We start from the raw sequence: 26,323 nt of genomic DNA, 5'->3' as shown, positions 1-26,323 counted from the left end.
AGTACGTGTTTTTGCAACCTTTTTGTTGTTTGGTTAGAATGTAAATTGTTAAATGAGTTGGTGAAACGGGAACATATAAATGTTATACTATATATGCATCTATAGTATAACATTTGCACATACATGTATGCAAATGAAATGTTGACACACGCCTATATCAAATATTAACACATCTACGTAAACAAAACAAGACAATGCAGACATTAAAAAGGATGCGGTGTAGTATAAAATAGTAGTACTTCTCCATTGCACTAGATGTCACTAGGTGCGCTTATCCAACAGAGAAAACAAGAGGCAGAAAATCAAATCATTTGATTGGTTCAGACGGGATCACGTGACATCGTGTTATGCGTTTCCTCTCGTGGTGTGTGTAATATTGCACATGCACGGTGATCTGATTGAATGTAGCGAAATAATCTGGCAGCGTGTTGCGACGATGGTGAAGTGTGTGGTTCAAGGATGCATAAACCACAGTGATCTCAGACCGGGACAGCAATCGAGCCGTCTGCGCAAGAGGTTTTTCAGTTTCCCCAAAGACAAGGCCCGAGTGAAAGTGTGGCTGGCCGCTTTACGGGAGACTGAGCGCGAAATCACAGATCGACATCAGATATGCGAGGATCATTTCCTGAGCCATCACATTACGCCGAACGGCATCAGCGCGGACGCCATCCCTATTATGCCCCCATTAGAGGGACCGGTCTCCGGCTGGAGCTCGTGTGATGAGCTGGAAGAGCACTCGGACCCAGTGGAGGAGGTTGGAAGGGTGCAATGCACATTCTGACAACCAACTGTATATATATATAGTTGGTTATATTTATTTATCTATCTATCTATCAGAAAGTCATTCAGTATTTTTGGCATGATGCATTGATCAAAGCTCCATAAAACAATACAGATACAGCTACCGTATTTTGGCCGTATAATAATGAAGTGGTTTATTATACTAATGTATTATTAAGATGCTCTTCCTCATAAATCATGATCATAATACACTTAAACATGTGATCATATTTTGAAACAGTGTGAAAGTCATTCTGAATAAAAACAAATGTATTCACATTATATTGTACATTTAAAAGTGTTATTATATTAAGTAGGGGGGAAAAACAAACCAAAAAAAAATGTGCATTTGTGACTACAAAACCAGTCAAGGGTACATTTTTTGAAACTGAGATTTATACATGTCTGAATAAATAAGCTTTTCAGTGATATATGGTTTGTTAGGATAGAACAATATTTGGCCGAGATACAACTATTTAAAAATCTGGAATCTGAGGGTGCAAAAAAATCAAAATATTGAGAAAATCGCCTTTAAAGTTGTCCAAATGAAGTCCTTAGCAATGCATATTACAAATCAAACATTAAGCTTTGATATATTTGCAGTAGAAAATATAAAAATATATTATATACCCATGTAATGCATTTTTGGCTATTGCTACAATATACCCGTGCATTTTATGACTGGTTTTGTGGTCTAGCGTCACATTTATTCTTGGATTAACATTACAGTTTTATCCAAAATAGTGTGATAAAATTAATATTAAACAATATTACCTCATTGTTTAAAGCTTTTATTTGGCCATTATTACCTTCTAAGCTCCATATTAACTCTATATTTGTACAGCTGCAAATAGAAATAAAATTCATGAAATAAAAATAAAATGATTGCATCTTGTTTAAGAGTTATCAAGAAGTAAAATACATGTGCTCAAATAGCTGGGGATTTTGATATTAAATACGTTGGATAACGCTATGCAGTATCAAGTGTTATAAACCTTAATTTTGTCTTGAAAGGGTGGGATTGCTGCAGAAGATGATCTTTATGATATGGAGTTTGAGGATTTTGAGGAAGAAGATGATGAAGACCATAGTCTTGCAGATGATGGTTCACATAGCATGAATAGTCAAGTACAAGGACAGTGTCTCACTGGAAGGTAACACTACATTACATTAAATAACTGCTACAAAAAGGAATAAAACAATATTGATTATTTTTCCCATTCATTATATAATGTCCTTTCTTTTAGTTTAATTAGCTATCCCAACATTAACTATATGAATCAAGCAATGGGGGAATCCACCAGTCAAGGTATGGGATGTTCTCAAAAGTTTTTAATTCATTCACTTTCTGCACAGAATTTGAATGTACTTTGACCAAAGGTTAAAAAAGCTCTCAATTTTTATTCCAGTTCTGAATCGCTCTGACGTTGCTCTTGGACGACTGACCAAACGCTTCATGCAGCTGCTTCACTCGGCACCGAATGGAGTCCTTGACCTCAATGAGGTTACTCGAAAACTGGGCACACGAAAGAGGCGGGTGTATGACATCACCAATGTGCTAGCCGGTATCCAGCTAATCAAAAAGACGTCCAAAAACAAGATCCAGTGGATGTAAGTTTAGACCGAACGTTACTTCCACAGTTCCACAACAAGATTTGGTAGTTTGTAAAAGTGAAATTTGTCCATTGAAATACATTAGTTGGAAGTGAGTCTAGAGGTTTGATTTACACAGTGATTTTTCTATATATGTTCAAGGAATCCATCACCAAACAGCAGCTGGTACGCCAAGACGAAAGCTGACCTACTTCATCTGAAGTCAACAGAGGAGGCCCTTGACTGGCTCATCAAAGACTGCGCCCAACAGCTCTTCGCCCTGACCGACCTCAAAGACAATGCTGAATATCCTCTCATATTTCTGTGATAGTATTTCTATCAAATGATATTGTAGTTCTTTCAGTTGTTTTGGTCTTAACTGCTGTTGTACCTCAGCTTATGTGACATATGAGGACATCTGTCAGATTGGTGTTTTCAAGGACCAGACTATAATAGCCATCAGGGCCCCTGAAGAGACCAAGCTAGAGGTGCCTACGCCCACTGAGGTAAGTCTGAGAGATATGTTGAAAGACTTTTGCGCCTTAGGTGTCATTTTAAAATGTAATATTTAAATTAGGGCTGGGCGCTTTGACAATATATATTGAATCCATGTGAAGCTTATATAAGAAGCCTATATTATATCATCTGCTGTTGTGATTTCCATTAAAGGGATAGTTCTTCCAAAAATAAATATTGACTCGGCCATCCAAGAAGTAAGATGAGCTTGTTTCTTCATCAGAACAGATTTGGAGAAATGTAGCATTAAATCACTTGCTCACCAATGGATCCTCTGCAGTGAATGGGTGCCGTCAGAATGAGAGTCCAAACGGCTGATAAAAAAATCACAGTAATCCACATGACTTCAGTCCATCGATTAATGTCCAGTGAAATAAAAAGCTGCATGTTTGTAATAAACAAATCTATCTTTAAGACGTTTTTAACTTTAAACCGTTGCTTACGGGTTAATACAAGTTCTCTATCCATTACATTGATTTCTCCAGTGGAAAAAATTGTCTCGTCGGATTTGGGAAGAAAATACGCACAGATCAAGCACAGTTTCCAAGCGAAAACCTTTCTAAACAAATATGTTGGTGGATTTTGATGTGAAAGGACATTTGCATTTAATTTTGGTCATCTTGCCCACCCCTAATTTGAATAATGATGAAAGGACACTCATCTGATAGCTGGAAGTAATTTGTGTAATATGAATTTATATTTACGCCCTGTTCTAGGAATCTATTCAGATCCACTTGAAAGGCTGCCGGGGGCCCATCCACATACTCACCTGTGAGACTGAGGGCCCAAATGAAGCTGTGGATCCAGCTAACACAGAAACAAAGCTTGTCAAACCAGCCTGCTTTCTAACACTAGAGGAGAGCCGGATACACACACAATCACTAATATCAGGTTAGCAGCATTTCACACTTAGATGCATTTTGACCACTTACAATACCGTTTAAAAGTTTGGGGTCAGTAAGATTTTTATTTTTTAAGAAATGAATACTTTTGTTCAGCAAGAAGGCCGTGAATAGCTCAAAAGTGACAGTAAAGATATTCATAATGTTACACAAGAATTTTATTTCAAATAAAAGCTGTTCTTCTGAATTTTCTACTCATCAATGAATTCTGAAATGTTTCTTGAATAGCAAATCAATATATTAGAATGCTTTCTGAAGGATCATGTCACATTGATGACTTGGAGTAATGGCTGCTGAAAATACAGCTTTGCTATCACAGGACATATATTTAATATTTTAATATATTAAAATAGAAGTTTAAGAATTAAATTTCACAATAAAACTGTTTTTACTGATCAAATAAATGCAGCCTTGGTAAGCGAAAGAGACTTTAAAAAAACTAAATCTTACTGACCCCAAACATTAAATGGTATTAGCTGTTAAAGAACAAAAATGTCCAGTCAACAAACAAATTTCAGTGCTTGTGGATAGTCATTTAGAAAAGTCCAGCATTTGAGACCTACATTATGCAATGCACAAGACGCAGCCTATATATCTCCGATTCAACAATGATTCATTTTTGAAGTATAGAGCTAAGAACTGTTACAATATGCGTTATCTCGTTGTAGTAAAGGCATCCAGAAAGTTTAAATTTCAACGGCGGGAAGACAGTAGTGCAGCCGAGCATTGTTGCGTCCCCTTGTGTTCGGCTTCCTCAAAGTTCAACTCTGTGCTGAGCTTTCACTCTTTCCCCACGGACGAAGAAAGATGCAAAAAGTGGATATGCAACATTCGACGCAAGGATTTAATCATCACTTCCCACATGAGAGTCTGCAGTCGTCATTTCAAGAGAGAAGATGTGAAAGAGCCGTCGAATCCGAAAGGCCGCCGCTTGCTGAAGAAAGGGGCTGTACCAACCTTATTCCAGTGGAACAACTACTCTGATCCAGCACCACTGCAGAGTAGAAAGGGTTCCACTCCAGCGGATGAAGATCCTGCTCCTGTGGACCTCTATAAACACGATAATTGTTCAGTTCCTGAACTTGCAGCAGTTGATATTGCATTGGATAGGGCTGCAGAATGATTGACTGAAACCGTTTTTTCCCATTTGTTTTTACAGATGTTTCAAATACCGTAGCAGCTGTACAGAGCGCTTAAGGACATAAAAGAAGAGCCTTTGCTTCTTTGAGACAAACTAGCCCATCTTAACAGCCTTTGTTGGCCTTTTTGGAGAGACCACTGTGCATATATTCACTCTGCTGGGGTTAAAGACATAATTTGGAGATTTTTGATTTGTAAATATGTGGATGAGTATTTTGAACAGTTTAAAGTATTTTTTCTATAACCATTATGAGGAAACTTGAAGGTTGTCTTTTGAAAAGGGTGAATTTTTTTTTTTTTTTCTTGGACCGTCAGACTATGTTGTAAATTAATAAAATCTGTGGTGGTTGAAGATGGACCTTGGACCCTGTTTAAATATGGCAAGATGTCCTTGTTTATGGGGGAGTGCTTTGTAAATGTATGCTACGGTTCAAAAGTTTGAGGTCTGTGAGATTTTTTTTTATTTTATTTTTTTATAATTTTGGAAGGAAATTAATACTTTTATTCAACAGGGACACATTAAATTAATCAAAAGTGACAAAGACATTTACAATGGTGCAAAAAAATGTATTTCAAATAAATGTTGTTCTTTTGAACTGTCTATTCATCAAAGAATCCTGAGAAAAAAAAATATTATGGTTTTCTTTAAAATATTAAGCAGCGCAGCTGTTTTCAACATGGATAATAACCAGAGATGTTTCCTGAGCACCAAATCAGCATAACAGAATGATTTCTGAAGGATCAAGTGGCACGGAAAACTGGAGTAATGCAGTCACGGGAATAAATTACGTTTTAAAATATATTAAAATTGTAATGATTTTTGACAGTATGGCTGTGTGCAGTCTTGGGAAGCATAAGAGATTTCAAAAAACATCTTACCCCAAACTTTTCAACTGTATTGTAACTATTAAAATGTATAACAATACTGTGATCTGTTGAGCCACTTCTTTGATATTCTGTCAGTTATTTTTGTAAAAATATATCTCTAGTGCAGAAAATAAAAGCAGTCTTTTAAATGTACAGAATAAAAAGTTTAATGGCTTGTTTGGTAACAGAACTCGGAGAACATGTATGCAAACTACATGTCACTTAACTGCACTTGCAAAATAAGAGTTGCTCTGCAACTGATATAGATAAAAAGCTCTATAAAGATGAGAGTAAGGATCCAACAATATTATGGTTTATAAAAAACAAATGGTCCCCATATAATGCATAGCACTCATCACAGTTCATACAGCATTTTTGCATTAAAGTTATGCAAAGGTAATTGCACTTGGAATAGGAATAATTGATAAAGTGAGTTATTTCCTGAGGTCTTCTGTTTGTGAATGTCCCGTGCGCCATCATCCAGCCATAAGGATGATGAGTAGTTAAATAATAAGTGGGCTCAGGTTTCTGTCACAAAAAGCCTGTGATCCTAGCAAGACAGCAATATATGACTTCAGTCAGTGATGAAGTGAACAAATGCGACAGGAAAAACGCCCTTCCTGTTCGGCTCCCCGTCAACGTGACCCACCTGCAGGACACACGAAAGAGCCATCAAGATCACATACAATTCAGCCAGCTGATGTGCGTATGTACTGCGTAAAAAGTATGACTTGTTACTCACCCACCACTCCTTGTCCTCCTCTCCATCCACTATTATCACCTCTCCCTCAGAGAAGGTCAGTTCATCTGGGTTATCAGCCTGACAGTTATATAGGGCCTTTACTCTCTTAGGTCTCTGTTTCTGAAACAAGTACAAATGTTTTAGATTTGCCACTGACATCACAATTAATATGTATAATAAAATATCAAGTGACATTTATTTTAAAGAAAAATAACACTTTTCATGTTTGCAGATGTCACTTGGTTTGATATTATGTAATGCAATTTCACATTTAATTGTGGCTTAAATCTCAAAATATTTTTGAAACAACCATATAAACATTTTTTAATCAGTTTGAAATTAATGAACTGAAAAAAATTAATGTAATTTCATTTAAAAGAAGAATTACGTATAAAATTGTGTTCAAAAATGTGAAGCAAGTTTCTTTTTTATTAATATTTTTAATAGAAATTCATATTTTTATTTAGCAAGGATGCATTAAATTGCTCAAGGTGACAGTAAAGACATTTTCATGTAATGTTCCTATTTCAAATAAATGCAGTTATTTTGACATTTCTATTCATCAAAGAATCCTGAAAAAATCTGTCACGCTTTTACAAATATACTAAGCAACAATTTCAACATTGATAATAATAAAAAATGTTTCTTGAGTACCAGATCAGTATATTTGAATGATTTCTGAAGACTGAAGGTAATGGCTGCTATAAATTCAGCTTTACCATTACAGGAATAAATTATATTTCAAAATATATTTAAATAGAAAACAGTTATTTTAAATTATGATAATTTTTTACAATATTTCAGTAATTACTTGTTATTCTGATAAAGTGTAAACAGGCTTGGTATGCATAAGCATACTTCTTTCAAAAACCATCATACCTACACCAAACTTTTTAATGGTAGTGTACTTTTGAGGGACAAAATGTTTTAATGGCTGTCACTTACAGGTGGGGCCATTCTGGGTTTAGGAACAGGAAGAGGAGCTGGTGCGGAGGCAGATGATGGCCCAGAATCTAGAGAAAAAAACATTTTGATAAAAATTACCATTTAGGCTTATTTCGACCTAAAATATACAGTGGTGTGAACAAGTTTTTGCCCTCTTCCTGTTTTTTTTTTTTTTTTTTTTTTTCTGCATATTTGTTACACTTGAATGATTCAGATCAACGAACAAAGATAACCCCGAGTAAATAGAAAATGAAGTTTTGAAATAATGATTTCATTTATTAAGGGAAAAAAGCTGTCCATAACCTGCCTGGCCCTATGTGAAAAAGTAATTGCCCCCTAAATCTAATAACTGGTTGTGCCACCCTTTGCAGCAAGAACTGCAATCAAGCGTTTGCGATAACTGGCAATGAGTCTTTCACATCGCTGTGGAGGAACTTTGTCTCACTCTTCTTTGCAGAATTGTTTTAATTCAGCCACATTGGAGGGTTTTCGAGCATGAAAGGACTGTTTAAGGTCATGCCACAGTATCTCAATCAGATTTAAGTCTGGGCTTTGATTTGGCCACTCCAAAACATTCATTTTGTTTTTCTTGAGTCATTCAGAGGTGGACTTGCTGGTGTGTTTGGGATCATTGTCCTGCTGCATAACCCAAGTGCGCTTGAGCTTGAGGTCACAAACTGACGGGCGGACATTCTCCTTCAGGATTTTCTATTAGAATGCAGAATTCATGGTTCCATCAATTATGGCAGGTCGTCCAGTTCCTTATGCTGCAAAGCAGCCCCAGACCATCACACCATCACCACCATGCTTGACTGTTGGTATGATGTTCTTTTTATGAAATGCTGTGTTGGTTTTACGCCAGATGTAACAGGTGTAACGTACCTTCCAAAAAGTTCAACTTTTTGTCTCATCAGTCCACAGAATATTTGCCCAAAAGTCTTGGGGATAATCAAGATATTTTTTGTGTTCTTTTTGGACAGCAGTGGCTTTTGCCTTGGAACTCTCCCATGGATGCTGTTTTTGCCCAGTCTCTTTCTTATTGTTGAATCATGAACACTGACCTTAATTGAGGCAAGTGAGGCCTGCAGTTCTTTAAATGTTGTTCTGGGTTCTTTTATGACCTCCTGGATAAGTCGTCATTGCGCTCTTGGAGTAATTTTGGTAGGCCGGCCACTCCTGGGAAGGTTCACCGCTGTTCCAAGTTTTCTCCATTTGTGGATAATGGCTCTGACCATGGTTCGCTGGAGTCCCAAAGCTTTAGAAATTGCTTTATAACTCTTTCCAGACTGATACATGTCAACAATTTTGTTTCTTATCATGTTCTTGAATTTCTTTAGATCTTGGCAGGATGTGTTGCTCTTTAAGCATGCTTTACTTTGTCAGACAGGTTCTATTTAAGTGATTTCTTGATTCAACAGGTCTGGCAGTAATCAGGCTTGGGTTTGGCTAGTGAAATTTTACTCAGCTTTCTAAAATATCTTTCTAAAATAAATCCTAGTTCTTTCATGATTTAACAGGAGGGGGCAATTCATTTTTCACACAAGGCCAGGTAGGCTTGGACAGCTTTTTTCCCTTAATAAATTAAATCATCATTTAAAAACTGCATTTTGTATTTACTTGCATTATCTTTGTGTAATATTAAAATTTGTTTGATGATCTAAATCTTTTAAGTTTGACAAATATGCAAAAAAAAAATTAAAAACAGGAAGGGGGCAAAAACCTTTTCATGGCAGTGTATCAAATTTTTGGGATTTAGAGCTGTATTCATTATGTATGTAAGCATCATTAAATTCACCTGTTTTGTCACTTGGTCGGGGGACAATGGGTGGAGCTTTATTTACATTTGCATCTTTACTAAAAGGACCAACAGGATCCCTGAGAAATACACATAACAGTGCAGATGATATAATGTAGCCAATGCTAAACAATGCAACAAAACCAACATCTGAAATCCCTATAAAAACACGGCATCAGGTAATCTGTTACTTGTAATGCAGCTTGGAGGTGACATCTTACCTAGTGAGGGATTTCACTGGTTTGGGAGCAGGGGCTTTTGGCTGTGGGGGTACAGAGGGAGGTGGGGGTTTATATGAAAATGACGTAGGCAACATTGGAGCAGGTGGTACTATGGGCGCTGGTCTAGCTGGGGCAGGTGGTATAACTGGGGGAGCAGAGGGTGCTGATGGAACCGGAGGCACTTGGGAAAGAGCTGCCTTTGGATCTGGAGGCGGTGGTCTCTTGGCCGCAGGAGGAGGTGGCGGAGCAGGGGGGAGCACTATAGGAGAGACAAGACCTGTTATGCATCTGCCTACAAGAAAAACCAATTTGATTTTTGGAACAAGATGCCTGGTTTATAGCTGTTCCATGGTAGTTTTAATTGGTCGACCAGCCGGTAGAGCATTATGGAACAACAAACCTGCTACCAACTATAAAAAACATCTTGACTGCTTTTCAAAAGTTACGATTTTTTAATTCAAAGAAACTAATACTTTTATTTAGCAAAGTTGCATTAAATTGATCAAAAGTGACGATACAGATATTTGTAATGTTACAAATGATTTCAAATAAATGTTGTTTTGAACTTTCTGTTTTAATTCTGAAAAAATAGATCATGGTTTTCACAAAAATAATAAGTAGCACAACTGTTTTTTACATTGATAATAAACATTTAGTGATCAAACTAGTTTTGTAGAATATATAACATTGAAATAATAATCTGTATGGAAATGGATATAAGACTACTGAGGTCAGACTCACCATACACTGAGATGTTTTTGTCTGGACTCTGAGGGTTTGAAGGGTCTGAGCAAGATCTCTGCCTCCCGACCATCTCCGCTGGAGGACTCCACCCTGATATCACAAACGCACATAAATGTGTTCAATATGTATGTTTATGACTTTACTGAATTTACATTTGTAAGAAAGCTTTCAGAATTTACTTCCAGAAGATCCTCAACATGCCTGAATGCTACTCACCCCTTCCCAAAGTACGAAACGGTAGAGGAGGAATACCCGGTGGTGGGCTAACATCAAGCATGGTGCCGTAAGTCTCGTTGCAGATCATGCTAGGAATAAAAGCCCTCTGCTTGTTATTGACCACATTAGCCACGTCCCGAGCCAGAGCGCTCATGTTGGGCATCATGGGGCCAGTGCCTGGAATAATACAGCTAAATGGACGCTCCTCACGCCTGTTGGGAATGGGCTGAAACACAAAATCAATGGCATAAGGATGAGCCAAAAGGTACCAATATTCAGTGCTCAATATTCTCTTTGTCCGAATACATTTTGATCTTTATGTAATAAACCATGTGACATTCACTATGTAGTAAACAGTGAATGAGGTTTGCATAAAATATATGCATGATTTTTTACAATATCACTTTTGTTCTCTCAGTGTTAACTAAGCTAACGAACAAAATACATTTATTTGAATCTTTGGTAACATTATAAATGTCTTCACTGTTACTTCTGATCAATTTAATGCATCCTTGCTGAATAATAGTATTAATTTATTGTAAAAAAAAAATTAAATGAATTAAATGGCATCTTTTGTATAAAAAGTATGTTAACCTTGTCCTCCATCTCATCCTCACTCTCGTCCAGGTCATCGTTATGCAGACGCCAGTCATACTCCACATGCACATGGACGTTGAACTTCCCTGTTTGCGCCTGAGTCAGCTGTCGATCACACAGCACAGAAGAACATATTGGAGGGGAATTTGCATGAACACAATCTCAGGAGAGGCAAAGAACTTACTCTCAAGAAAAGAAGAGAGCAAAAATCAACACTTCAGGATTTCTGCTGGCATTAAAGATAACAAATGTACCCACCAGCTCCTTGCATTTTGTGTGTCTGAGACGCTGTGCCAGATCTAGAGGAGTCTCTCCAGCATCATTAGCTGCAACAAAAACACATTTATTTTCCCCCTAAGTTTTTTTTTATTATTATTTCAGACATGACCAAAAGAAACAGTAGTTTATATCAAATATTAATAATAAATGACTTGCAATTTTGCTTGATTTATTTTAAAAAATAAAATAAAAAAACTGTCTCATTATTTTCAATAAAAATTATTTAGATTTTTGTAAATTCAGTTTTTTGTGTGTAGATTGAATTCCTGGAGTTAGAGCAAATTATATGAACTCTTACTAATGGTGACAGATGCTTTTCCCCGCAGTAGCAGCTTCATACATTCACTATTGTCAGTCAAGCAGCAGTAGTGCAGCGCCGTGCTTCCTTTGGCAGTCTGCTTGTCTAAATTCCCACTGCAAACACAAAAACATACACACACACGGCAATGTCTGAATATTATGAAAAAATCTTATTTTAGCTAAAATACAGAACATCAGTGGAGTACCTGTTCTGTACAAGGAAGTCCACAATATGCAGAGAGTTCCGGTCAACCATTCGTACTGCAAGATGTAGCGCTGTCTCACCTGGTTCCTGTCAGTGAAAAGTAAAGATTTATTTATTTTATATATATATATATATATATATATATATATATATATATTACATTATTAAAAACATTTATTAAAAAAAAGATATTGATGCAAAACACACTATATGTATTTGATTCACTAAAATCAACATTTGTTCAAGAATCGGACGACACAGGTGGTGTTAGATGCTGTTTTTGTGTGCAGCCTCAATAGAAAAAGAAAATGCATTAAGACTCCAACCTACAACTCACATGTTGGTTAGTTTGTTGAATGGTCTCCATCAGGTCCACTCCTTCAGCGTACACCTGGATCAAAGAGAAGATGTCCCGGGACTTCACCGCATCACACAGTGCATGCAGCCGGGCCGCATTATCTGCATACTTCTTCTGAACGAAGTGCTTCTCTGTGTATTTGGCTGTAATGAAGTCTTTTCGTATCTGCCTGAAGGACAATTGCGAGAGAAAACATTGTAATGAAATTTATGAAGTGAAGACTAAAAAAAATGAAAACGAAAAACAGCAGATCTTAATGTGAGACATATATAATGAATAAAAAATTAAAAGATGTCAATGAAACTGATCGCTCACATGTCACTAGAAGGGTTGGGTTTGGGGATCTCTGCTGACAGGTTTGCTTCCATGATTTCATTGAATCCCGCATTGCCCACACTGTAAGCAAGCTGCAACCCATTTAAAATCATCACAATCTGTATGTTTGCAATTTCTAATCAAGAGTTCAGACGTGAAGAGTTCTTTACCAAGAGTTCAGACGTGCCCAAGACATCCAGCGTCAGAGACTGTATTCTGGAGTAGTGGACTCCCATTTCCCGATGGATTCCAGAGCATTCGATGCAAATCAACACACCCAGGTTTGTGGAGAGCCATGTTGGATCTGCAGTGACAACAAGTGAACTGACGTATCATTTGAATTTCATGCAGGGTTCTCTTTTCTAAGAAAAACTTTGATCTAAACAATAAAACAAGTTCTGCTGGGATGACTAAGTTTCATACAATGTACAAAGAGAAGTGGAAAGGCCAGATGCAAAACAGGAAACACAGGGTGTAGATTTCATTTGTTTTTGTTTTTTTTAAACAGTAGGGTGAGCTGAGGCAAGAATCATGCTCTCCTAAAAGGTCTGTTAAGTTTGTGCAAATAATGCAGAAAACAACAACAAAAACGATTCAGTAGTTCATTTGATTCAGCCATTATTTACATCTTATTCCATTCCAATTACATTTACAACTCAGGGATCAAACCTTGTAGGATTCAAACTTGAAACATTTCAGTCCCCAGCCCAGATGCTTAACCACTAGGTTACATCAAACCTATATTGCTTACTGGAAGCTCCACAGTCACAGCACACGTCATTGCCACTCATCTTCTTCACCTCTCCCACTATAGCCTTGGTCAGCTCCCGCACGATGTTGTTCTCTCCCTCGTTTTGATCATCCTTAAAGGCGTTGTTCAGCGCCTCCTCTTTACAATTTTGGAGCACAGACACCCATCTGAAATAGAAAGATACACATGAACAGATGAAAAGACAGAAGTGTAGGACGTAATAATTACATTCTCACATGGTATTTATAAAATCATGCAAAATTTGTGTGAGCACACACACACTCACTTCCACACTCACATTTGACACTCTGCTTCGTCCTCTGCCTGGAAGTGATACGTTCTGTCGTCTAGAAGATGGAAGAGAACAGTAAGCAAATAAAAATGATCAATCAACCATATAAACCATGACTCTGAGAATGCTGGCTCTGAATTTATGAGAGTATTGGACTGTGCTTGTTGTTACGTGATATAAGATCAAAGCATTTTTTCTCATCTGGGTTACGCTTCACTTGGCAGGTTAAGAGGTTCAGGTTTGCTGGCGGTGTGTTGGCCTGCAAAAAAAGAGAGAAAGAGCAGAAAAAATGGGTACATTTAGGGGATTTATTACACATTAACAGCAAAACCTACTGAAATGGGCTATGTAGAATTTATTCTACATATATTAATATTAATATAAAGGATTATGTGTTATTTAAAAAAAGTCATACATTTATTTAATAAACATTTTCATATATATTTACAAATTATCCATTTAACAATTATTAATATATAAACTATATACATTATTATTATCTAACTCTCAGAATTTATTTTACATACATTTATTAATACATGAAGAAAACTACCGGTGTATTACATTATAAATGGTATTTTAACATTATATTCTTCCAAAATGTTGTTGCCCTCAAACTCTGTAAAACTGGTGGAGCCAACCTTTCAAAGCTAAAACATAATTCTGAAAGGAGTTACACACATAATGTTTGTTTTATTCCCCTACCGTTCCATGAGAAATTGTCAATAATCCATTTTTCACAGTGCACTTCCTTTTCTGCCAAACCTTCCTTAGTCTGTAAGGTGGAGAAAAGCCTTCATCATGCAAACTTTACAGAATATTCACTACTTTTAAAAAGTATATAATTGAAGTGCCAGACAAACTCACCCTTCGCTGCGTTTGAGGAGCATCCCAGAGCGCTCAGTGCCGTGAGCTTTATTGCCCTGCAGCTGGTGAAGACTATAGCCTGCATTCTGCTTTGACTGGAGGTCCTTTCACCACACAAACAAACAAAACAACAAGATTTACCAATAAGTTAAGCAATCGTCCTATCAATCATGGCCTCCAAATTGTTTTGTGCTCACCTCCTTACACTCTGACTGTAGGGCAGATTTGAGAATATCTCTCAGCTGCATTAGCTGCTTTCTTTCTGCATCTTGTGTCTGCTTGTTCTGCAATTTACACAGAAACAACAGCAAACATTAGAATATAAGAACTAAACTGCTTTGTCTAAATAATGTATCCTCAAAAGAACATACTGCAGTTAAGTCTGTGGCAAGTTTTTCCATGGCAGGTTTCAGGTTGTCCACAACTTTTAACCCATCCTGGAAGAAACTGTGTGGAAATAGGAAACCAATTATTTTAAAAGACTCGTTTAAAAATGAAACGTATTGTTACTAGGAGAGTATTATAAACCAACATACTTGCACTGGGCATGAAAGTATTTGATGAGGTTTTGAAGCAGGTCAACTCCCTTCTTGACTTTAATTTCATTCACCTTAATGAGATACTAGGAAAAAAAGTATGAAACAATCATTTCAGTTGCTCTCTTTTGCTTTCTATTTTCGTTAACTATTTGTTAACTATGTTTCAAAAGAGTCATGATCAAAATGTAAAAATTTCTCTAGTGAAAATGCATGATGATCACTGTCTGTGTCTGTGCGTGCGTGTGTGTGTGTGTGCGTGTGTGAGTGTGAGTGTGAGTGTGTGTGTGTGTGTGTGTGTGTGTGTGTGTGTGAGTGTGTGTGAAAAATGAGAGGATTTGAACTCAGGTCACCTTGCAAAATAAACAACAACTGTAATACCTGACTTTTCTTTAGTCATGCCTTATATTACCAAGGGCAAGAAGTGAACCAGGACCAGCACTGGTGCTCGCTCAAAAAATTCAAGAGATGCTGAATGTATGTGAACCACATTCCTTACTTCACACATATGAAGCTGAAAGAGGCGTCGCTCTTTCTCCATCTCTTCTGCAATCTCTCCTCCACTGATCTCTGTTCTGATCAGACCGTGCTGTTTGGCATGTTCCCGTTTTTCTTTCTCAATCTTGCCCCTGTAAATAAGTTTAGAGCATTGACATGAAAAGAAAATTACAGCGTATGTACTTAACCATGCACAAACATTAGGCTTTTATCAATGCCTCATAATAACGCACAAACACACCATATATGCCGGTGCTGTTGTTTACTTAAGGTATGGCCCCACATTATGATAAGCTCTTCATCTATGCTACAGGCCCAGGACTTAAAGGGATAGTTCACTTTTAAACTAAACCTTGAAATGACTAAACCTCCTACTATGTAGTGCAACCTCCCCTTCACCTGTATCCCAGATTCAAATAAACTAATCTACAGTTATTACAACTTTGCTCAGAATGTGTTTCCTGTTGTGCATCATGCTGTAAGGAACAGGAATATCCCAAAGATATCCAAACACTAAGGGCTTCATCATGAATGTCCAGTTTAAGTTTAATGTTCACTGATCAATCTGTAACTATTACTTTTTTATATATTTTTCTAAGATTGATATAAAGAGGTTAATAGGTGCTTACAGTTTGGTTTCGTAATCCTTCCATGCTTTATCAAAAGGCTTTTTCAGATCCTGATGAACAAATGAGAGCACAGTCAACATATGAAAAGACTTCAAATATAAAAAAAGAAAAGAAAAAACACAAACCACCATAATCATTGTATTTGTGAGACTTTGTTGAATTTGTAAATAAATAAATAATGAATAGTTTTTAACATTGATTTTTTTTTTCACATCAGCATATTAGAATGATTTATGAAAGAATCATGTGACACTGAAGACAAGAAAACAAATATTTTCTATTGTAATAAAATTTCTAAATATGACTATTCAACTGCATTTGTATTGGCCCCAAATGTTTGAAAGGTACATATTTGGTCACACTTTAGTTTAGGGACCAATTCTTACTATTAACTATGACTTTTGCCTCAATAAACTCCTCATCTGCTGCTTATTAATAGTTCAGGGCTCCAAACTGCGACTAAAATGGTCGCATTTGCGACCAAAAATATTAATTTGCGAGTGAAGTTTTTGCTGAGGTCGCCACTGGCGACTATATATAATTTGTATGAAAGGACTTTTTTCCCGATTGTTTTGCGCTCACATCTTTTGTTATGTTCACGTATTAAACTTACATAAGACGATGCGCATCAAAGTTATACTGGAAAAGAGTTTCAAACAGTCCTCGTCTCTGCCGCACACAGTCTGCTGAACGCAGTGAGAGAGACCTGAAAGGTGATAATATAAACACCAGTACCCCGCGTCCACACGGTCCGTGTATGCGTCCGGATCGCGCGAGCGGAGAGTATCGCACTTAATGCTCAGGCGCGATCTCTTTAGCACCTCAGTTAAAGCAGCAAGTGAACCCATTATATATTTCGATTTACTACTATAGTATGAAATGAACATGATCAAAAGGTAGGCAATAAGAAAGCCTATAGTAGCTACAACTTACTGAAATGTTTTATGTAAAAGCTCATTGTTTCAAACTGAGGAAATGTATAAAGCTTGTAAACGTTGCATTGTAATACATTTACCTCAGAATAACCACTCAGTGTCCATAAACTCATCAGTCAGCTAGAAAAATAACTATAAAGAGGAGCGTTTTGCTATATTTATGCGCTGTTGCATATTAATATTTTTACTTATTGTGTTGTACATGATTCAACTCCTCCTATAAAATTGCATTTTACTAATGAAGAAAAACAGACTGAATGTGTGAAAGATGTGACAACATTTATAGGATGCACTGCACTCAGTTGCCAAGTGATGCGTATGGTCCATGATATTGGTACAGATTCTGTGTAACGAACAATTCTTTGTGACTGTATATTTCAAGTTGTAAAAGACATTTAATTCACACTTTAAGTGAACCTTAGTCCCCCGGTCGACCTGATCATCTACAAGATGGATTAAAATGCTGATAAAGCCTAGAAAAGATAAGACATAAACACATGACAAAATGATTGAAATGTTAAAATAGGGGGGAAAAATAAAATGATAATAATAAAATAAACCACTTTTATTCTGTGGCACCTAAAAAAATAATTTGGCGCCTAAGTTTTTCTTTTATAGGAGCCAATGGCTCCTTACTCGATTTTTTTGTCTGGAGCCCTGTAGTTAGTAAGGTAGTTGTTAAGTTTAGGTATGTGGTAGGATTAAGGGATCTAAAATATGGTTTTGCAGAATAAAGCATTACTATATGCTTTATAAGTACTAATAAAAAGCCAATATGCTAGTAATATGCATGCTTATAAGCAACTAGTTAATAGTAAGAATCGGTCCCTAAACAAAAATACTTCCACATATTTTTATACAAATATTATATACAAATGTCATTGCATACCCCTTTGACTCCTTTAAGGTCTCCCTTCAGCAGACTGTCTAGTGGGAATGTGATGATGTTATTCATGTTCTGCAGCTGTGGGCACAAAAGAAGACATTAGGAGTTTCAAAACAAAGTGTATAGTTTGTGTAATTACAGCTGTGTGAAATCGCTCTACATGTAACTCGCAGTACTTCCCGAAGAGTGCAGTCAGCAAAGGCAAGACAAAAATACAGGTCTGAAATATTCTACAACAGATGGATGTCAGAGACGTGCTCACCAAGTTCTTAAAGAGACCAGTGAGCTCCTTAGTGAAACCAGCAAATCTGAGGAAGTAATCGGGCATCTCAGGGTCATCTTTGTACACAGTGTTATCCATAAACTTCTCCAGCGCCTGGATGTACTGCTCCTCATTCTCTACATGAGCTGAAAAAACACCGAAACAGTCTGTCAGTCATTATTATTATTATTTACAAAAACCTGTTTGGTGATCATGGATACTTCACGCATTGCCCAAAAGTTGCCTCCTGTCACATGGGCCTTTTCCATTCCTACCGCTTGCAAAAAATCATACTTCCTAGTTTATGAGTAGAGTGCTATAGAAAAGAGCTTCGTGACCACAGTGGTGTGCAGTACAGCAAAAGGCCAACAAGATCTGGCTTACTATAAAGAGGAAACAACATGCTAACAAAGTCTGCTTCCTTAACTGAAGGAAATTCAGAAGGAACTGCCACCGATTTAATCATTTAAAAAATTAATTTATTCTTTATTCAACTAGTTTTAACAACATAGGGCACTCATTCTGAAGTCAATGTTTGTGTAAACCACTGTTATTTTAGTATTATTTACATAATATTTTAGTATTTATTCATTTTCTTTTTTTTTTATTGTAATTTAAAAAAATTAAGGAAGCAGTTAAGGAAGCAGACTTTGTTAGCATGTTGTTTCCTCTTTATAGTAACCCTACATTTCACTGCTGGTTATACTCTGTATAATTGTGTATGTGACAAATAAAACTCTTGAATCTTGAATTTAAGTTTAAGTAATTTTTTTGATGGGCTTCAGTCATATTTATTAGTTTTTTCCCCCAAATATTTGTATGTATCTTCATTTTATTTAATAATGTTCTACTCAAACCATCAAACTAACATCATAAAAAGAGCACCATTCCAGACGGGAAGCAAATCTTCTCATTTTGAATGCAGATTATGAGGACAAACACATTTTTTCTCTAGATTAATTTGAATGGGTTAACTGTTCAACCACAAGTCTGTAAATATGCTCTATTTTGATTTCATGCAGATTTAATAATAACATCGCTGCAGTAAACTCTGAAAAACATTCCTGTACAGTATTACAGTGTGTGCACAGAACAGGTAAGATTACTCAAGGACTATAATAATCGCTCACAGCAATAGATTTAAAGAACAACTACAAATGTGACAATCTAGCTCTAAAGAGAGAGAAAAATAAGCAGGTTCTTGCTGGAACAGGTATCGGTGATTCTGGTAGGAATGAGAAGAATGTGTGAGGTAGAGCACAAAACCTGCTTGTTAGAGCAACAATGACTTGAATCGCACTGTATATGAAACCAAAATCTTTGTCCAGGCTATTCTTATATATCATTTGGCACTGTTTGAGTAAATGGGCTTAACAGAACAATTATACTATTACTTATACAGTCAAAAAACCTTACTTTCAAAACCGATGAGCTTTATTTAACACAAAATTAGCAAAATTAGTATTTGCAATACTCACTCAGACCAGAGCTGTTAATGGCCTTGACTGACTTCTTTACTTTGTGCAGCACACTGCGGTCCAGATCCAACGCCTGCAAAACAACATGATTCATATACTTAGAGGGATGTTTTGTGCTGTACAAACCAGTTCTGAATACACAGGATGATTTGAGAAAAAAGAAAAAGTAAGATAACAAACAGGAACAAATTGCACCAATAAGACCTGCATCTTTACTTAACTGACTTAAAATGCTTTACAATGGTGCATATTCTACACTCTCAGAAAAAAAGGTACAAAAGTTGTCACTGGGTTGGTTATTTTTCCAAAAGGTACACCTTGTTACCTTATTTACCCTTGAAGGTGCATATTGGTACCTTAAACATACATATTAGTATCTAAAGTGTATATATTATACCCTTTGAAAGGATACCGCCTCAGTGACAGCTATTCTTTTCTGAGAGTGTAATACATTTACATTTATGCATTTGGCAGATGTTTTTCCAAAGTGACTTACATTGCATTCTAGATACAGACTTTATCTGTTGTTTTACCTAGGCATCAAACCCATGACCTTGGCATTGCAAGTGCCATGCTCTACTGTTTAAGCTACAGGGTTGCCTAATAAACACAACCAACACCCTTTTGTGCATAAAGTAGGTCAAACTGTCAAACTACAATAACAACTATAAAAAGCATTTGTAACCCAGTTTTGTACAGCATTGTATGTATACTTCCCTCTCACACACGATTGAATTTACATCCAGACACACTCAGATAGCCTGTAATTTAGCCACCCATCACTCATGCTGAATCACACTCTGGGAATTTTGCACAAAAAGAGCCGAGTGAAGTAGACAGACCTGTGGCCTAAAATCTGTGTTTATCATGAGTCACGTCTGGTACGAGACCAAGACAAAAATCATCTGATGAGGGATAAGAATTGTGCCCGCCAGCTGACAACACTCATACATTTCAGGTTGTCACAGTCTGTCTGACATTAAGCACTAAGAGCATTATGATGAAATATGCACCATTCAAAGGTTTTTTTCTTTTTTTAAGAAATTAATATTTTTATTCAGTAATGATGCACTAAATGGACCAAAAGTGGCAAAGGTAAAACTTATAATGTTACAAAAGATTTATATTTCAAATAAACGTTGTGCTTTCGAAATTATCAAGGGGGGGTTATCAAGGTTTACACAAAAATTGAGCAACAGAATGATTTCTGAAGGATCACGTGACACTGAAAACAGAAGTAATGGCTGCTGTAAATTTAGCTTTGCCATCACAGGAGTATATAACATTTTTAAATAAAGGAAAAAATAAAGTTATTTTAAATTTTACTAATATTTCACAATATTTTGATCAAATTAGTGCAGCCTTGATGAGATGCAACAGAGCATTTCTTCTAAAACATCAAGTGAACTTCTGTTTATTATTACAGTTTTTTTCAACTGCTTAGACACAAAATTTTTACTTGTCACACAATTTGTGAAAAACCTGACACTCAAACAACAGAACCACACACCAAATCTGCAAAACCATACACTAATTCTCGGCCTTTGACTTTTCAATTTCATAAAACACTTTTTGCAAAACACAACACACAATATGTAACACAAAACTCTAACAGGAATTAATATTGTGGCAAAGGTGTTTGCAAATGTTTGCTTTTGAGAGTGTCTGTGATCTTTTGAATGCAATGCTTCATTTTGCAACACATGTAAGGCATTTTGTATTTTGTGTGCATGTGCAATTATTGGATTTGTGTTTAAAGTTTTGGAAAAATTAAAGAGGCAAAGTTTTGAAAATGTGTATAAGCAGTTGAAAAAATAAACTAGTAATAGTAAGTTTTCAATATGGAAACAACAAATATAAAGTTGAAAATATGGATGGATACTGTGTCAACATTTTCCTCACTGAAACATATCACGCTTATACTTCAGTCAAAATATATTAGAGTCAAAAAGAGCTTCCATGTTTAATTATATTTTAGTATTTTAAAATAAAAAGTAACTTTTTTATTAGCTTTAGGAATGGAATGACGTAATTAAGTAACATTCATACAAAACCTTTCTAAAGTAATCTGTTTAACCGCAGTTTTCTCAGTGTGGAGATTTGACCTTTTTACAATGAAGAATCACTGTAGTTATTTTCAAATAGTTCAAATTAAAGACGTTTTTCTAATTAAATCTATCATTTTTATAATGAAATAATCATTGGCTATATTATACAAGTTTATTTAGGACTTTAACTTCATCCACTTGTAAGCTCAGTACAATGGGCAGAAATAGGAAAGACTGTCAAGATGACCTGCAAAACAAATAAATAATCAATTTGATACTTTTAAAAGATACAATATTTAAAAGTACACTTTTTCAAGTAGGCCTACTTTACACATATATTTACATCTCTTGGCTGTTCAAATGCTATACTTGAAACTGGCCTTGTATAAAAGAACTGTACAATCTGAGCTCACTGGTTCACAAAAAAAATAAAAAATAACAGCGAGTGACCGAACAGGGCCCATAAAAAAAGCTGTGGAAAAACAGTGAGCAGACGTGTGTGTGCGAGAAGGAGATTAGCTGGGACAAGCTGGGACAAGAAGTGGGACAGCCATCCCGCCTTAGCCTTAAGGAATGAGAAAGATGAAGAGAGAACAGAAAGGGGTGAGAAAGAGATGAGAAATATTAACTGCACTGGGGTTTCCATCAAAGGCAAGTCTCAGCAGGACACCACGCACAGGGATGGAAGAACCGGAAACGACAGCAAAGAGTGTACCATCTGCCATTTTTATGGCATCTGTGGGTGTGTGCAACCCTCGTGCTACAGAAAGAGCATATCCAAATTTAAGAGGTTTGACAAAAACAACCACATCACTTTACAGATAAGCAAACTTATGCATAAAGACACATGCACAAGATCCAGCTCCAGCCTTTACATAAACCATGAACATCTGTTTACCTCAGCATCTTCCTCCATTGAGGCTAAATGCAAATGAGGTAGTGCCAAAGAGCAACTCATAAAGAGTGTTTCCCTCTGTGTATCCCAGTCACACGAAAACACCAGTTACTCCAAGAGCCTGAGGCAGTGGATTTAACTCATGCCTGCTTTCCAAAATCACCTTGTCCTTGACACACTATGTCTGTTTACACTTGTAGATCAGTTCTCTTGGTTCTTTTGGTCAGGACCAAAAAAGTAAATGATAGATTTAGTCCTGTTTCGCTAAGCATTCACTGTCATTTTTAACATTGAACCTTCTATTACGTATATTTTGCAAACTTACTGAACATCTAAAACAATGCTGGATGCTGGAATAAATGAATGTGTGTACATATGGTGGTATTTTCCAGCTTATAAATCAGAAAGAGCTTACAAAATGTCTAAGAGTCAGAACAGCGCCAGGAATTCCTCTTTTGTACAAACGGAGAGCTGCTGGTTCTGACGCCTGTACTGAACCATACTGGGCAACACAGCTTCTGTGACGAGAAGAACCAGATATTTTATCCCACCTTCTGAAATCACATTCTGTTTTTGGTTTGTTTGGCCTATTGTTTGCCCGCTCCAAGGTTCGGACGGCAGTGTTCACACTTACTTATATGGACCTCACTAACAGTGCAGTCACAACAGAGTTCATTTTAATCAAACCAAACCTGCCAAGTGTGAACACATCCTATGAAGTGTTTGGGCTGCTTCTTTGTCATCATTCAGAAATCACTGATACTTTTCCTGTTCATCAGAAGTCAACATTTTTAGTTCAAGCTCTGAGTCAAAGTGTAAAAGAGGTAAAAGAGGAAGAGCTGCGGAGCTTCTTTTGATTAACAGCACAGAATACAGGGTCATTCTTAGACATGAGTAAAGTTTAACTAGATCTGCTATTCTGATGGTGAAACAGGCTGACAGAGTTCCGAAGTGTTTGCACAAACAAAGCACTTTCCATCGAAGAAGTCACTGCAATTTTGAAACTAATGCAAAACTTTAGAAGAACTACAGAACATATATAGTTGTTCCTATAAGCACAGTTTTTTGTTAAGAAACAAATATCTGTTATTCAGAATTAATCTATGTTTTAGCTTTTCCATTATATTTTGTTATAAATGTTGTGTTATGTTTCAGTTAGTGTTCTCTACTGTTGCTTTTCTTCCATTTCAGTGAGTATGTGTTGGTGTGTAAGTAACTCTACAGGGGTGTGAAAAAGTGTTGTCCCCCTTCCTGATTTTTTATTTTTTTGCACGTTTGTCACACTTTAATGTTTCAGATCATCAAACAAATTTAAATATTAATCAAAGATAACACACGTAAACACAACATGCAGTTTTTAAATGAAGGGTTTTTTTTATGAAGGGAAAACAAAATCCAAACCCACATGGCCCTGTGTGAACAACTGTTTGGGTCAGTGTTCATGACTCCACCAGAAGAAAGAGACTGGGCAAAAATGGCCTGCATGGCAGAGTTCCAAGACGAAAACCGCTGCTGAGCAAAAAGAACATAAAGGCTCGTCTCAGTTTTGCCAGAAAACATCTTGATGATCCCCAAGACTTTTGGGAAAATACTCTGTGGACTGACGAGACAAAAGTTGAACTTTTTGGAAGGTGTGTGTCCCATTACATCTGGCGTAAAAGTAACACAGCATTTCAGAAAAAAGAACATCATACCAACAGTAAAATATGGTGGTGGTAGTGTGATGGTCTGGGGCTGTTTTGCTGCTTCAGGACCTGGAAGACTCGCTGTGATAAATGGAACCATGAATTCAGCTGTCTACCAAAAAATCCTGAAGGACAATGTCCGGCCATCTGTTCGTGACAGCAAGCTGAAGCGAACTTGGGTTCTCCAGCAGGACAATGATCCAAAACACACCAGCAAATCCACCTCTGAATGACTGAAGAAAAACAAAATGAAGGCTTTGGAGTGGCCTAGTCAAAGTCCTGACCTGAATCCTATTGAGATGCTGTGGCATGACCTTAAAAAGGCGGTTCATGCTGGAAAACCCTCCAATGTGGCTGAATTACAACAATTCTGCCAAGATGAATGGGCCAAAATTCCTCCACAGCGCTGTAACAGACTCATTGCAAGTTATCGCAAACGCTTGATTGCAGTTGTTGCTGCTAAGGGTGGCCCAACCAGTTATTAGGTTTAGGGGGCAAGCACTTTTTCACACAGGGCCATGTGGGTTTGGATTTAGTTTTCCCTTCATAATAAAAAACTTCATTCAAAAACTGCATGTTGTGTTTACTTGTGCTATCTTTGATTAATATTTAAATTTGTTTGATGATCTGAAACATTAAAGTGTGACAAACATGCAAAAAAATAAAAAATCAGGAAGGGGCCAACACTTTTTCACACCCCTGTATATAACACAACAAACTGATACACAAGTTAGACAAAGTTCTACATCACAATTACTGTCTGTAAAGTTAATAATCAGCTTAACTTAAAATGCTTATTGAACTTAGATCCACAAGCAAAACACATTTTCAGTTAATAAAACTAATGTTTTTGACTTTTTACAGTATATTATGGCAGTACCATTGTAAAGTAAAAGTAAAAAATGGCACAACCACAGAATGTCACCAATGCATGACACTTCTTGATACTTTGTATTAGTTTGGGTCTTGTGAATAGTTTTAAATGTTTCTCTTTTAATGTTAGCCATCTTTTAATGTGTCTTATTTCTGTAATATCTGTAACAATTGTGTAATATTAGTAGCCTACCTCAGACAGGCACAGGCCTGTAAATCAGTCCATAAAATCTGCTGCATGCATTTATTAATAACAAATCACTGATAATGGTAAATGGATGTGATATCAGGTTCATTATGTGACTTTGAGACTTATAAAACACAAAAATTGCTAACAAGTTATGAGTGGCGTCAACATTACAGCGATAAGAAGTTACATGAACCCGTGAGAAACATGGGCGAGGTTCACTTCCAACACGGGATACATTGAGCTTTGGTGCTACAAGAAGGAAGTCATTTTCCAGACTCCTTTTGTAAAATAGACTAATTTATAGTATTTAATGAAGTTAGACAACACACTTTCTGTAATCCAATTATACAGCTACAGTTCATAATCATAACATCTGTAAATTGTGTTATACTGTATATCCGTATTATTGACATTGTAAAGGTGTTTTACCTCTTCCAGAGCGCCAACTGTGTTCCTACAGAGAGCCATGCGCGTACAGAACACTGATGTTGTAGGTGCTTTATAGTCCTCATGGGTAATGTCCATAAAATCCGGTACTGTCAGTTGATCAGGCATGATTATTCCCTTTAAATCAAGACGAGAAACATAAAATGTTTTAAATAATTGTACTTTAATAAAAGTCCGTTTCAAACTCAGTCCGTGTCAGTCATTCCTTAAAGTACTTGGTTTAAAATTTCCCGCATGGAGTCCAAACAGATCAAAAACAAAAAGAGGCAATGCGAAGTTGATTTGTTTTTGAACAGGAGAGTTGAACAGCTCCATCACACGCGTAACTGACCAGATCAACACTTACCCGTTCGTCCATGTACCTTACAGTAGAAGTTCATCTTATCGCCCGTCAATCATATCCTGTCCGCCAATAAGAGAGAAGTCCTAATCTGGCTGTCCAATCAGAGTTTAGGGGACGTAACAATACGCTTTTAACATAGCACAAGCACACATTTTGCTGTTGAATTTAATACAGTGGCAATATTAATTATTTG

The 26,323-nt window shown here is 36.6% G+C and overlaps 2 protein-coding genes across 5 annotated transcripts; one reads left to right on the top strand and one right to left on the bottom strand.

The window, feature by feature from the left end:
- Positions 1-319: 319 nt before the first annotated feature.
- On the top strand, positions 320-5,954 carry e2f6 (E2F transcription factor 6). 4 transcript variants are annotated; one of them, XM_079433946.1, is made up of 8 exons: positions 320-754; positions 1,795-1,934; positions 2,028-2,089; positions 2,190-2,391; positions 2,536-2,679; positions 2,765-2,879; positions 3,606-3,780; positions 4,460-5,954. In XM_079433946.1, exons 1-8 carry the CDS (start codon positions 383-385, stop codon positions 4,912-4,914), a joined length of 1,665 nt encoding a protein of 554 aa, XP_079290072.1. In that variant the 5' UTR covers positions 320-382; the 3' UTR covers positions 4,915-5,954. The 4 variants fall into 4 exon arrangements, with proteins under 4 accessions (XP_079290072.1, XP_079290075.1, XP_079290073.1 ...); XM_079433949.1 differs by having other exon boundaries at positions 324-754; positions 4,951-5,954; XM_079433947.1 differs by having other exon boundaries at positions 329-754; positions 4,595-5,856.
- On the bottom strand, positions 5,948-26,177 carry LOC306880445 (arf-GAP with SH3 domain, ANK repeat and PH domain-containing protein 2-like). Its single transcript, XM_079433945.1, has 29 exons — positions 26,134-26,177; positions 25,770-25,904; positions 19,650-19,722; positions 18,172-18,317; positions 17,913-17,987; positions 16,089-16,138; positions 15,461-15,590; positions 14,962-15,047; positions 14,797-14,872; positions 14,623-14,709; positions 14,426-14,529; positions 14,264-14,333; positions 13,730-13,817; positions 13,565-13,613; positions 13,267-13,433; positions 12,686-12,819; positions 12,516-12,607; positions 12,180-12,369; positions 11,844-11,929; positions 11,636-11,751; positions 11,317-11,384; positions 11,056-11,163; positions 10,462-10,687; positions 10,243-10,335; positions 9,502-9,760; positions 9,281-9,360; positions 7,486-7,553; positions 6,541-6,660; positions 5,948-6,447 (listed from the first exon to the last, which is right to left on the bottom strand). The coding sequence occupies exons 1-29, from the start codon at positions 26,143-26,145 to the stop codon at positions 6,373-6,375; spliced, it is 3,063 nt and encodes a 1,020-aa protein (XP_079290071.1). The 5' UTR covers positions 26,146-26,177; the 3' UTR covers positions 5,948-6,372.
- Between the last annotated feature and the right edge of the window lie 146 nt (positions 26,178-26,323).

The sequence above is a fragment of the Barbus barbus genome, assembly GCF_936440315.1.
Source record: "Barbus barbus genome assembly, chromosome: 14".
Lineage (NCBI taxonomy): Eukaryota > Metazoa > Chordata > Actinopteri > Cypriniformes > Cyprinidae > Barbus > Barbus barbus.
The sequence above is the reverse complement of the archived record's forward strand: the minus strand, read 5'-3'. Positions and strand labels throughout refer to the sequence as shown.

What these genes read in the sequence shown, in the direction of transcription:
- e2f6 (XM_079433946.1), top strand. Translation starts at nt 383, where the DNA reads ATGCACGGTGATCTGATTGAATGTAGCGAAATAATCTGGCAGCGTGTT. An exon ending in ACTCGGACCCAGTGGAGGAG is followed by an intron (nt 755 to 1,794) that starts GTTGGAAGGGTG and finishes TTGTCTTGAAAG; the next exon opens with GGTGGGATTGCTGCAGAAGA. An exon ending in GGACAGTGTCTCACTGGAAG is followed by an intron (nt 1,935 to 2,027) that starts GTAACACTACAT and finishes CCTTTCTTTTAG; the next exon opens with TTTAATTAGCTATCCCAACA.
- LOC306880445 (XM_079433945.1), bottom strand. An exon ending in GACGAAGCAGAGTGTCAAAT is followed by an intron (nt 13,434 to 13,564) that starts GTGAGTGTGGAA and finishes TTTCTATTTCAG; the next exon opens with ATGGGTGTCTGTGCTCCAAA. An exon ending in AAAAGCATCTGTCACCATTA is followed by an intron (nt 11,385 to 11,635) that starts GTAAGAGTTCAT and finishes TTTTTGTTGCAG; the next exon opens with CTAATGATGCTGGAGAGACT.